General features: G+C 48.7%; 1 protein-coding gene across 1 annotated transcript in view; it reads right to left on the reverse strand.

The window, feature by feature from the left end:
• Nucleotides 1-1,415: 1,415 nt before the first annotated feature.
• The window catches only part of LOC122552055 (insulin-like growth factor-binding protein 2), a 186,176-nt gene continuing 174,859 nt past the window's right edge, over nucleotides 1,416-12,732 (reverse strand). Inside the window, exons 2-4 of the mRNA XM_087989425.1 lie at nucleotides 9,180-9,385; nucleotides 7,102-7,242; nucleotides 1,416-2,341 (exon numbers count right to left, since the gene is read on the reverse strand). Of these exons, the coding sequence (XP_087845551.1) occupies nucleotides 2,177-2,341; nucleotides 7,102-7,242; nucleotides 9,180-9,385 (512 nt within the window). The 3' untranslated portion in view covers nucleotides 1,416-2,176. The remainder of the gene's footprint in view (nucleotides 2,342-7,101; nucleotides 7,243-9,179; nucleotides 9,386-12,732) is intronic.

A 12,732-nucleotide genomic window follows, 5' to 3' on the forward strand; every position in this document is an offset into this window, starting at 1 on the left:
AATCCTTGGATAAGCACACGGATGATGATGGGATAGTGTAGGGGGATGGGCTTGGATTAGTTCACAGGTCGGCGCAATATCGAGGGCCAAAGGGCCTGTTCTGCGCTGTATTGTTCTATGTTCTATCCTTCTAAAGTGTCCTCAAACATTCCTGATATGTTAAACCTTTAGCTTAGATTAGATTACTTACAGTGTGGAAACAGGCCCTTCAGCCTAACAAGTCCACACTGACCCGCCGAAGCGCAACCCACCCATACCCCTACATTTACCCCTTCACCTAACACTACGGGCAATTTAGCATGGCCAATTCACCTGACCTGCACATCTTTGGACTGTGGGAGGAAACCGGAGCACCCGGAGGAAACCCACACAGACACGGGGAGAACGTGCAAACTCCACACAGTCAGTCGCCTGAGGCAGGAATCGAACCCGTGTCCCGGCACTGGGGGGCAGCTGTGCTAACCACTGTACCACCGTGCTGGGACCATTCTCATGAACCTCCTCTGGACCCGCTCCAAGGGCAGTAAATCTTCCTGAGATATGGGGCCCAAAACTGTGCACAATACTCCGAATGTCTGACCAGAGCCTTATAAAGCCTCCGAAGTACATCCCTGCCTATATGTTCTAGTCCTCTTGAAATAAATACCAACACTGCGTTTGCCTTCCTAACTACCCGTTCCTGAGGAAGGGCTCATGCCCGAAACGTCGATTCTCCTGCTCCCTGGATGCTGCCTGACCTGCTGCGCTTTTCCAGCAACACATTTTCAGCTTCCTAACTACCCAGTCAACCTCCAAGTTAACCTTAACAGAAGGACTCCCCAGACACTTTGCACTTCAGATTTCTGAATTTTCTCCCCATTTAGAAATGATAAAGCCAGCTGTAGTTCCTGCTTGAAGTCCAGTTGGGCTTTTGCTGGTAGGTGCCTTTGTGTGGTTACATCACTAATTCCACAGACCAAACGATTGTCCAGTATCTCATTCAGGGTTAAACCAAAGTCACACACCTCTGCCAATCGTCCTAACATCATCAAAAACCCCAACTCTCGAGTAAAACCGATAGTGTCTCTGAATTAGAGGAGATTTCAGATCATAACATTCCTCAACTAAATCCGGCAACTCTTGGGAGTTTTAGTATCTGGTGCTTCAGGGAAAGTTCGGCTCCTAATGACTGAAAAAGCTGTCAAGAGAAATACTGTTTGCTTTCTATCTGCTCCAGTGTCATTTGCTTAGACAAAATAATGCATTCTTTCCACACTCTGGGCCCAGTATTCAATAGCAGGATCAAACAAGTCCAGCTTCCCAAATAATGACATGATGCTGGAAATGCTTACCCCAACTCAATGACAACTGCTGTAATTTCTTCAGGAGTGTGCTTTTCTCTCATTGCCAATGAAATAACTCCACAGAGGCCGGTATCCTGACACCAAGTTCCCCTTTATTTACACGAGGAGAATCCCTGACACTGATCCAGCTCCCTCAGGGCCAGCTCTCAGAGTGAACTGAACTTCTGACCTTCCTGTTTATATCTGTCAGCCAGGGCTCCCTGATTGAGGCTGTTAACCTGGTCCAATCAGGAAGCTCGCATTCTGTGAGATTCATCTGGCTGACCTCGTTACAATCTCTGCACCACATATACACTCCACCCCTCACTCCATACATAGACCGCCCCCTCCATGTACACACTCCACGCCCCCCCCCCACCCCCCACCCGAGGTAAACACTCCGCTCCCACGGCATACACACCCCAGTGTACACACTCCACCCCCACCATGAAGACACACCACTCCCCCGTGTACATACTCCGCTGCCCCCGTGTGTACACCTCACCCTCCCCTGTGTACAGACACGTGGCAGTACGGTGGCTGTGACTGAGGTGAGCTGGCTAGATGCAGCATTAATACAAAGGCAGTAATGTGTTGTGTGAAGGGAGGAGCTGCTGATGAGGACATTGGGAGGTAGTCTTCTTATTTACTCACCAACTCATCATCTAATCCCCACTTCATCAAGTTCCATCAAAGAGTAAATCCCGTTTAGTCATTTCATCTGTTCCCGATATCCCTCCCCCTCTCAATACCCACCCACTCATCTCATGGACCCCTCTATAAATCCCTTCCCCACGTGTCCCCTTCTCCACGGTCCCCTTCCCTCCTCCCCCTACCCTCCCGTCCCACAGTATTTAGGCAGCGGCTTGAGGTTGTTGGTCAGTGTTCTGTTCCAGACTAGCACAGCACCGATGACACTCCGGATCACCCCGGACTCTTGGGGTCCCTGGAATGGCTTTCCCAGTGTGGGGGTTCACACACCAGCACTCCCCCCGCTGCCCATTCAGGGATGTCTTACACTGCAGAGGAAAAACAACATACAAATTGAATGAGTCGGAGGGAGACACATCTCCCCAAACACCCCCCCACACTCACACAGCATACCCCCTCCCCATACCCCCAACATCACCCACATCACCTCCTCTGTCTCCCCCCCACACCTACTCCCCTTCCCCCACCCCCTCCCCAAACCCCCCCACCCACTCCCACCCCCATACCCCCAACATCACCCATATCACCTCCTCTGTCTCCCCCCCACACTTACTCCCCTTCCCCCACTCCCTCCCCAAACCTTCTCCCACCCACTCCCACCTCACACCCCTGACATCACCCACATCATCTCTTCCCACACCACTCCCCTTCCCCCACTCCCTCCCCCACCCCCACAGCTCCAACATCACCCACATCACCTCCTCCCCCTCCCCTCCCACACCTACTCCCCTTCCCCCACTCCCTCCCCCACCTCCACAGCTCCAACATTACCCACAACACCTTCTCCCACTCCGCTCCCATTCCATCCCACAGCCTCTCCCCTACCCCCTCTCACACCCAGCATATTCAGCCTCTCCCTCTATAACTCAAACCCTCCAACCCTGGCAACATCCTTGTCAATCTTTTCCGCATCCTCTCGAGTTTAACAACTTCCTTCTTACACCCACAGAGTCACACAGTGTAGAAACAGGCCCTTCAGCCCACTACACCAACCTACACCACTCCCATTTCCCTGCCCCTGGTCCACAGCTGATGGTGCCCTGGTGTTTTAAGAGCTCATCCAGATCGGTCTGCAATGTTGGGAGAGTCCCTGCCCCCATCACCCTCTCAGGCAGCACTTTCTACCACCCTCTGGGTGAGAAAGTATTTCCTCAGATCCCCTCTAAACCACTCACTCTTCACCTTAAACTTACACCCTCTGGACTTAGACACATCTACCACGGGGACCAGATTCTCACAATCTACCCCCTCTCGGCCTCTCAGAATTTTGTACAGTCAGTTCTTCCATAATGCAATGGTTGTGTTCTTGTGTAACATGGTGTTATAGAAACATCACGCTTTAGAAACAGCGTTTAAAGTGTTGGCAATGTAATCACATTACAGCCAACACAAATTTTAAAAGTTTACGCTGAACAGTATCCCCAACTCGTCAATCGTCTTCCAGTGAATTTGAATTAACAAAATGCAGGTGATAGCAGAACGACCTGTCCACCTCATTTAGACCCCCCTCAGCCTTCTCTGCTTCAAGGAGACACCAGTGTTAGACTGGGGTGGACAAAGTTAAAAATCACACAACACCAGGTTATAGTCCAACAGGTTTATTTGGAAACACTAGCTTTTGGAGCGTTGCTCCTTCTGAAAGTCTGTTCTTCCAAATAAACCTCTTGGACTATAACCTGGTGTTGAGTGATTTTTAACTTGCTCCAGGGAAAACAATCCCAGCCTATCCAGTCTCTCATCGTAACTGAGACTTTCCATCCCAGGCAACATCCTGGTGAAAGTCCTCTGCACTCCCTCCTGTTCAATCACGAGTGGGGACCAGAACTGCACACAGTACCCCAGCTGTGGTCTCACCAATGGTTTAGAAATTTGTAACAAGGCTTCCTTGGTCTTATATTGTACACCCTGGATAATGAAGGCAAGCATCCCTTTTGCCTTCTTCCCCACCCACTTCAGGGATCTATAGACTTGTACACACCAAGGTCACTTTGTTCCTCATTGCTTCCGAGGGACTGACCCTTCATTGTGTATATTCTTCCCTCATTATTCCTCACACTTACCAACATTAATTTCCATCTGTCATTGTTCTGCCCAATTTACCAGCCAATCAATATCAGACTGTAGGCTGAGGCCATCCTCCTCACTATCAATACCACCACTGATTATTGTGTCATCTGAAAATAGACTAATTATACCACGTACATTCACATCCAGGTAGTTAATGTACATGACAAACAGCAAGGCTCCCAGCCCCAGCCCCAGTCCCTGTGATACACCGCTGGGGCCAGGCTTCCTTTACAGACACAGCCCTCCACCATTACCCTTTGCCTCCTGTTTGGAAGCCAGTTAGGGATCCAGTTTGCCAACTTGCCTTGGATCTCATTGGCTGTTAGTTTTGGACCAGCCTTCCATCTGGGACCTTACTGAAGTCCATGTAAACACATCAACTGTACTATCCTCATCAATTTATTTAGTCACCTTTTCAAAAGGCTCGCTAAATTAGTCTGACAGGTGCTGACTATCTCTGATCAATCCCTGCCTTTCCAAATATTGATTAATCCTGTCCCTCGGAATGTTTTCCCACAATTTCCCTCCCACTGACGTTAAACTATCTGCGCTGTATTTACCTGGCCTCTCCCTGCTGTGCTGCTTGAACAAAGGAACCACCTTAGCTATCCTCCAGTCATCTGGCACTTCACCTGTGGCCAGCGAGGTTTTCAATATCTCCACCAGGGGCCCAGCAATCTCCCCCCTTACCATCCAATGCAGCCTGGGATACTTTTTAAAAAAATGTATTTGTGTGTTAAGGGCATCCCTGTTGTCAGATCTGGTTCAAATTGCCTTTCTGAAACCTAGACGTTTAACGTCTGCACAGTCCTTACCCCTTTCCATGAGGGCTTTGAAATTACAGTTATGGTCACTATTTCCAAAATGCATTTGACTGCTTCATTCCCAAAGATTAGGTTTGGCACTGCCCGATTTCTAGTAGGGTTATCTACAGATTGGCACAAACAGCTCTCCTTGGTGCACTTCAAACATTTCAACCTGTCTAATCCTTTCACACTGAGGCCATCCCAGTTAATGTTAGCGTGGTTTAAATCCCCCGTGACTACACCCTGCCCCTCACACCTCGCTTTGTTTTGCCATCAAATTTACTCCTGTATCGCCCTCTGACAGTTGGGAAGCCTGTAGTATTACCCCAGCAAATGGTCACCCATTTTGTTTATTTCTAAGCTCTACCCAGATGGCTTCATTTGAAGACCTTTCTGAGACTTCTTCCCACATTACGGTGGAGATTGTTTTCTTTACCAATAACGCAATGCTCCCATCAACCCACCCCCGCCCCCATCACATCCTGAAACGTCTATATCCTGGGAATGTTGAGCTGCCAGTCCAGCTGAACCATGACTCAGTGATTACAACAATATCATAGTCCCACGGGCTGGTCAATGTTCTAAGTTCACCAGGAGAAAGTGAGGACTGCAGATGCTGGAGACCAGAGTCTAGATTAGAGTGGTGCTGGAAAAGCACAGCAGGTCAGGCAGTATCCGAGCTGCAGGAGAATCGACATTTCAGGCAAAAGCTTTTCATCGGGAAAGAGGCAAGTTCTTTTCCTGATGAAAGGCTTTTGCCCGAAATGTCAATTCTGCTCTTCAGATGCTGCCTGACCTGCTGCGCTCACCAGTCAACTCCTTGTATTAAAATAGATATAATTTAGCTTTCAGAAGAAGATGGGGTGTAGGTATAAGGGTGGTTAAGAAGGCATTTAGCACGCGTACCTACATTGCTCAGCCCTTTGAGTGTAGGGGTTCGGACGTCATGTTGAGATGATACAGGACATTGGTGAGGCCTCTTCAATACTGTGTCCGGTTCTGGACACCAAGTTAGAGGAAGGATATTGTTAAGCTGGGGGGCATTCAGAAGAGGTTTCCCAGGATGTTGCTGGGTGTGGAAGGTGTGAGTTATAAAGACAGGCTGGATCAGCTGGGACTGTTTTCACTGGAGCGTTGGAGGTGATTCAATAGAAGTTTATAAAATAATGTGAGGTATAGATAGAGTTAATGGTAGTTGTCTTTTCCCTAGGGTGGGGAACTTCCAAACTAGGGGGCACATTTTTAAAGTGATAGGAGAGAGATTTAAAAAGGACAAAAGAGACAAGTTCTTTACAGAGAGGGGGTGAAATGAACTCCCTGACAAGGTGGTGGATTTGGGAACATTTGGATAGATACATAAATAGGAAAGTTTGGAGGGATATGGGCCAGGAGCAGGCAGGTGGGACTAGATTAGTTTGGGATTATGTTCGGCACGGACTGGTTAGACTGAAGGATCAGTTACCGTGTTGTATGACTCTCGGGAATTATCCTGTCTCTGACTGTCCTAATATTCCTTCCATAGCTGAGTGGATCTTGCTCCCAAATTGACATCTACTCTGTTCCCACACTCTCTGCCAAATTAGTGTGAAACCTGCACAACAGCATGAGCAAACCTCCCAGTTAGGATACCGGAGTAAAACTCCCTCTACACACTGTCCCCCTTCAAACCAGGACAGGGACAGCACAGGGTTAGATACAGAATAAAGCTCCCTCTACACTGTCCCCCATCAAACACTCCCAGGACAGGGGCAGCACAGGGTTAGATACAGAGTAAAGCTCCCTCTACACTGTCCCCCATCAAACACTCCCAGGACAGGGACAGTACAGAGTTAGATACAGAGTAAAGCTCCCTCTACACTGTCCCCCATCAAACACTCCCAGGACAGGGACAGTACAGAGTTAGATACAGAGTAAAGCTCCCTCTACACTGTCCCCATCAGACACCCCCAGGACAGGGACAGCACGGGGTTAGATACAGAGTAAAACTCCCTCTACACTGTCCCCATCAAACACTCCCAGGACAGGGACAGCACGGGGATAGATACAGAGTAAAACTCCCTCTACACTGTCCCCATCAAACACTCCCAGGACAGGGACAGCACGGGGTTAGATACAAAGTAAAGCTCCCTCTACACTGTCCCCATCAAACACTCCCAGGACAGGGACAGCACGAGGTTAGATACAGCCAGTGTTACCTGTTTGAGGTTATAAAGGCCACGCCAGTCACAGTTCGGGATGTGCAGTGAGTAGAGATGCTCCAATGGTCCCCGTTCATCAGGAAGCCTCAGGGATGAAATCCTCTCCAAGACCTGGTCCAACTCCACTTGGCAAGTCGTCTGTGCACAGGGGTAAAAGGTCAAGGGTTACGGCAATGTCAGGCATGGAGGAGGATCCCTCGACATTGTCCCCATCAAACACGCTCTGGAATTCCCTCCCTAAGGGCATTGTGGGTCTACCCACAGCACATGGACTGCAGCGGTTCAAGAAGGCAGCTCACCCCCACCTCCTCAAGGGGCAACTAGGGACGGGCAATAAATGCTGGGCCCAACTGGTGACTCCCATTTCCGAGGAGTGAATAAAAAATGATTAGAAACAGTTTGAAATGAGTGAACTGCATTTCAGAACCCAAACCTTTCCTTCCTCACCATCCAGGCTCCAACAGGAGGTTTCTGTCCAATTCTGAGGTTTACACTATCAGAGGGATATCAGGGTCTTGGGGAGGGTGTGGAGGAGATTCACTCGAATGGGATCTGGGACGAGGGAGGTCAGAGTGTGTGGAGAGACTGGAGACTCTGGGATTGCTCTCCTTCAGGGTGAGATGGCTAACAAAGTCATTTAACCAAGTGTTCAAAAGTATAAGGGATTTCCATGGAAAAAGTGCCAGTGGGTGGATGGAGGCTAATCAGAGAGATTGAAGAGAATTTATAAATGACCACCCAGCACAGCTCTCAAGATTTTATTTTTGAACGAGAGAGCGAGAGACAGAGAGAATGAGAGGGAGAGAGAGACAGAGAGAACGAGAGAGAGAGAGAGAGACAGAGAGAGAGAGAGACAGAGAGAATGAGAGAGAAAAACAGAGAGAGACAGAGAGAACAAGAGAGAGAGAGAGACAGAGAGAGACAGAGAGAATGAGAGAGAGAGAGAGACAGTGAGAATGAGAGAGAAAAACAGAGAGAGACAGAGAGAACAAGAGAGAGAGAGAGAGACAGAGAGAGACAGAGAGAGACAGAGAGAATGAGAGAGAAAAACAGAGAGACAGAGAGAACAAGAGAGAGAGAGAGACAGAGAGAATGAGAGAGAGAGAGACAGTGAGAATGAGAGAGAGAGAGAGAGACAGAGAGAGACAGAGAGAATGAGAGAGAAAAACAGAGAGAGACAGAGAGAACGAGAGAGACAGAGAGAAAGAGAGAGAGAGAGAGAGAGACAGAGAGAGACAGAGAGAATGAGAGAGAAAAACAGAGAGAGACAGAGAGAACGAGAGAGACAGAGAGACAGAGAGAGACAGAGAGAGACAGAGAGAATGAGAGAGAGAGAGAGAGACAGAGAGAGACAGAGAGAGACAGAGAGAAAAACAGAGAGACAGAGAGAACGAGAGAGAGAGAGAAAGAGAGAGAGTTGAATTCTCTACCACAGAAAGCAGCTGAGGCCAAAATATTGAACATTTTCAAGAAGGAGTTAGAGTTCTCAGGGATAAAAGAATGGAAGGATATGGGGAAGAGGCAGGAACAAGGGATGGGGTTAGATCATGCTGGATAGTGGAGCAGGCTCAATGGGCTGAATGGCCCAAAACTTGCTCCTATTTTCTATGACAGGGAGAAAGAGAGAGAGGGAAAGTGAGAGAGAGAGACAGAGAGAGTGATAGTGAGAGAGAGGTATAAAGAAGGAAGGAATAGCAGAGTGGGACAGAGATGGAATGGGAAGGGGTTGAGGGTCTGAGAGATTAAGAAAATGTCAAGGTGTTTGAATGTAAGATGGAGGAGACTGGGTCGATTCTGGGACAATATGATGGAGAGAGAGAGAGAGAGAGAGAGAGGGGTGAACATAGCTATGGATGGGGTTCGGGAGACAGTGGGATTTGCGATGGAGCTGTGTCCGATTCCAGTGAGGAGTGTGCTGTTGGATTGTAGCCCTGCTGGATAGTCCAAGGGGAGGTGAGTGCAGTCAGAGCAATGCTCCAAGCTCAGTCTCAGTGAGCTATATGAGAATGAGTAAACACTGTCAGCAAGCAGCAGCTGAGATTCTCTTGGAAAAGGGGGAGCTCGGAATGGTTTACCAGCTGGGGCCAGGCTCTCCTGGGCTCCTCACTGCCTTTGTTCCCTCTATCCATCGACCGCCACTGGGCGTTGTTACGTTCCCGGATTACTGCTGTCGTCTTCGATCCCACTCTCACCGGCTTCCGACCCATCACACTGGTGTTTGGGTAATTCAGGTGATTGTCAATCAGCTCAGGGCTCAGGTGCTCCTCGTGCCTCTCTCCACCTTACACATGGAGAAAGAAAGATAAAGAGATCATTTACACCATACAATGTAGGAGAAGTAGGCCATTCAGCCCATCATGGTACACATTATCAAACACTGAGGTCATGGCTGATCTGATCACCCTCAACCCCACTTACCTGCCTTTCCCCCTAACCCTCCATTCCCTTCCTGATTAAATATCTGTCTCTCTCAGTCTTGAATATCCTGAATTGACCCAGCCTCGACAGCCCTCTGTGAGAAAGAATTCCACAGATTCACTCCCCTCTGAGAGAAGGAATCCCTCCTCATCTCTGTCTTCAATGGGTGACCCCTTACTCTGAGATGATGCCCCTCTGGTGCTACACTTCCCCCACACGGGGAAACAGCCTCTTCACACCCCCCCATCTCAAGGTCCCTCAGAACCTTGTACGTTTCTATAAGGCCACCTCTCATTGTCCTGAACACTGTGGTGAAGAAGCCTAATTATTACAGACATATTGAGACAGAGGGAATACATCAAAGAATTTACCTGCATTGCTTTAGCACCTCTCACTGCCTCAGGCAATTCTAATATGTGTTACGGCCAATGACATACATCTTGAGGTGTAGTTGTTGTTGTAATATAGGGGGCATTCTGTTAGCTGTGTCATCTGTCTGGCGCCTGGCTTCAGGACATCCCACACCCTCTCCCACCGCTCCCCCTCCCAATCTGGATAGGGAGGATCCATACAGGATCCAGTGAACACAATACAATGGGAACTATGTTCCACAAAGAGAGAGTTTGAGCAGCTCAGAATAAGGGAGGTTCGTATTGCTGAGGTGTTCCCTGGGCATCGGGTCCAGCAGATTAGCGCGTTGAACACATCACTCGAGGAGTGGGGTTAGGGAGGGTCAGAACTCAGGAACAAGGAGATGTTTGTTAAAATGAGCTCTACTTAAAGTGGCCTGGGACCAGTGTCCCAGCCAATTCTATAACTAAGACTGTGGACAAGGTTTGAAACAACATGGTGGGGTGGGGAGGTGCTGTTGTATAAGATACAGAATTCAAGGAAAAACTAAGCCAGTAGCTGACTGTAGGAATCAGGGTGTAGGGGTAAGCAGAATGGGACAGAGACAGAGACAGAAGGACAAGCTGAAAATGATTGACACCACACCCACAAACACCCACTCCCTCCCCCACCCACACTCAGGAGCAGCAGTGTGTACCAGCTACAAGATGCACTGCAGAAACTCACCAAAGACCCTCAGACAGCACCTTCCAAACCCACAACCACTTCCATCGAGAAGGACAAGGGCAGCAGGTACATGGGAACACCACCCCCTGCAAGTTCCCCTCCGAGCCCCTCACCATCCTGACTTGGAAATATATCGCCATTCCTTCAGTGTCACTGGGTCAGAATCCTGGAATTCCCTCCCTAAGGGCATTGTGGGTCTACCCACAGCACATGGACTGCAGCGGTTCAAGAAGGCAGCTCACCCCCACCTTCTCAAGGGGCAACTAGGGACAGGGAATAAATACTAGGCCCAGCCAGTGACACCACATCCCATAAGCAAATTAAAATTAAAGGAGCATGTGAAATTTTCACAAGAAATTAATTGCCATCAATATATCATGGTTATAAAAGTGACTGGTCATGCAATAAATATTTCAGGGTATTTATATATTTTGAAAATATAGACAGAGCTCTTTTGCTCATTGGTCCTTCAGCAAGGTTTTGTCTCATTGATGATCCATGAGTGACCAATCAGAGCTCTCCTGCTGCTCTGGTCCCCATATTTCAGGAACTGGGTAAAACCCATTCCTGGCTGTGGCTAGGCCAGTATTAATTGCCCACCCGTCCCTAATTGCCCTGTAGAAAGTGGGGCTGACCTGCCACCTTGAACCACAGGAGTCATTCGGGGGATGCAGTGGAATAGGTGGATTATCAGCTCAGAAACCAGCCAGGACATCAGGGAGAAAGGTCCCCAGCTCAGAGATCAGAGAATAGACTCAGTCTGCCTGGGAATTAAGACTGACAAGAGCCAATGTAATCATCGATGTGTCCTCATTGGTCACTCACCATTGGTCAGTGTGAGCATCGATCACTCACTAAACAAAATAGGAAAGAACAATACAGCACAGGAACAGGCCCTTCGGCCCTCCAAGCCAGTGCTGACACATTTTACCCTTCCATACTAAAACTGTCTTCCTTTACAGGATCCGTATCCCTCTATTCCCTTCCTATTCCTGTATCTGTCCAGGTGCTTCTTGAATGCTGCAGTTGTGTCTGTTTCCACCCCCTCCTCTGGCAGCGCGTTCCAGGCCCTCACCACCCTCTGTGTAAAAATTCTCCCTCACACATCTCTTTTAAACTTCATCCCTCACACCTTGAATCTGTGTCCCTAATAACTGACCCCTCCACCCTGGAAAAAAGCCTCACACTTTCCACTCTATCCATGCCATTTCACGATCTTATAAACTTCTGTCAGGTCACCCTCTCAAACTCCTGTATTCCAGTGAAAACAAACCCAGTCTATCCAACCTTTCTCCATGGCTAGAATCGCCAGACCAGGCAACATCCTGGTAAACCTTTTCTGTACCCTCTCCAAAGCATCTACATCATTCCGGTAGTGTGGTGACCAGAACTGTACACAATATTCCAAATGTGACCTAACTATAGTTCTGTAAAGCTGCAGCATAACCTGTCTTTCCCCTTCCAATGCCCCATCCAATGAAGGCAAGCATGGCATAGGCCTTTTTCACTCCCTTATCTACCTGCCCTGCCCCCTTCAGTGATCTATGGACCTGCACACCCAGATCCCTCTGCACATCAATACTCCTGTGTTCAATTCTGGTCACCTCATTATAGGAAGGCTGTGGAAGCTTTCGAGAGGGTGCAGAGGAGATTTCCCAGGATGCTGCCTGGACTGGAGGGGCATGTCTTATGAAGAAAGGTTGAGGGAGCTAGGGCTTTTCTCATTGGAGTGAAGAAGGATGAGAGGTGACTTGATAGAGGTGTACAAGATGGTGAGAGGCAGAGATAGAGTGGATAGCCAGAGACTTTTACCCAGGGCGGGAATGTCCATCACAAAGGGGAATGATTTTAAGGTGTTTGGAGTTAGGTTTCGGGGAGATGTCAGAGGTATGTTCTTTACACAGAGAGTGGGGGGGGGGGGGGGGGGGGGGGGGGCTGTGGAATGCACTGCCAGTGATGGGAGTAGAATCAGAGACATCAGGGACATGTAAGTGACTCTTGGATAGGCCCATGGAAGATAGTACAACGAAGGGTTTGTGGGTTAGTTTGATCATAGAGTAGGTTAATGGTTGGTACAACATCAAGGGACTGTACTGTACTGTACTGTTCTATATTCTATGTAAGGATTCTGCT

The sequence above is a fragment of the Chiloscyllium plagiosum genome, unplaced genomic scaffold, assembly GCF_037043375.1.
Source record: "Chiloscyllium plagiosum isolate Xiang-an unplaced genomic scaffold, Cpla_swu_hap1 HiC_scaffold_7, whole genome shotgun sequence".
Classification (NCBI taxonomy): domain Eukaryota; kingdom Metazoa; phylum Chordata; class Chondrichthyes; order Orectolobiformes; family Hemiscylliidae; genus Chiloscyllium; species Chiloscyllium plagiosum.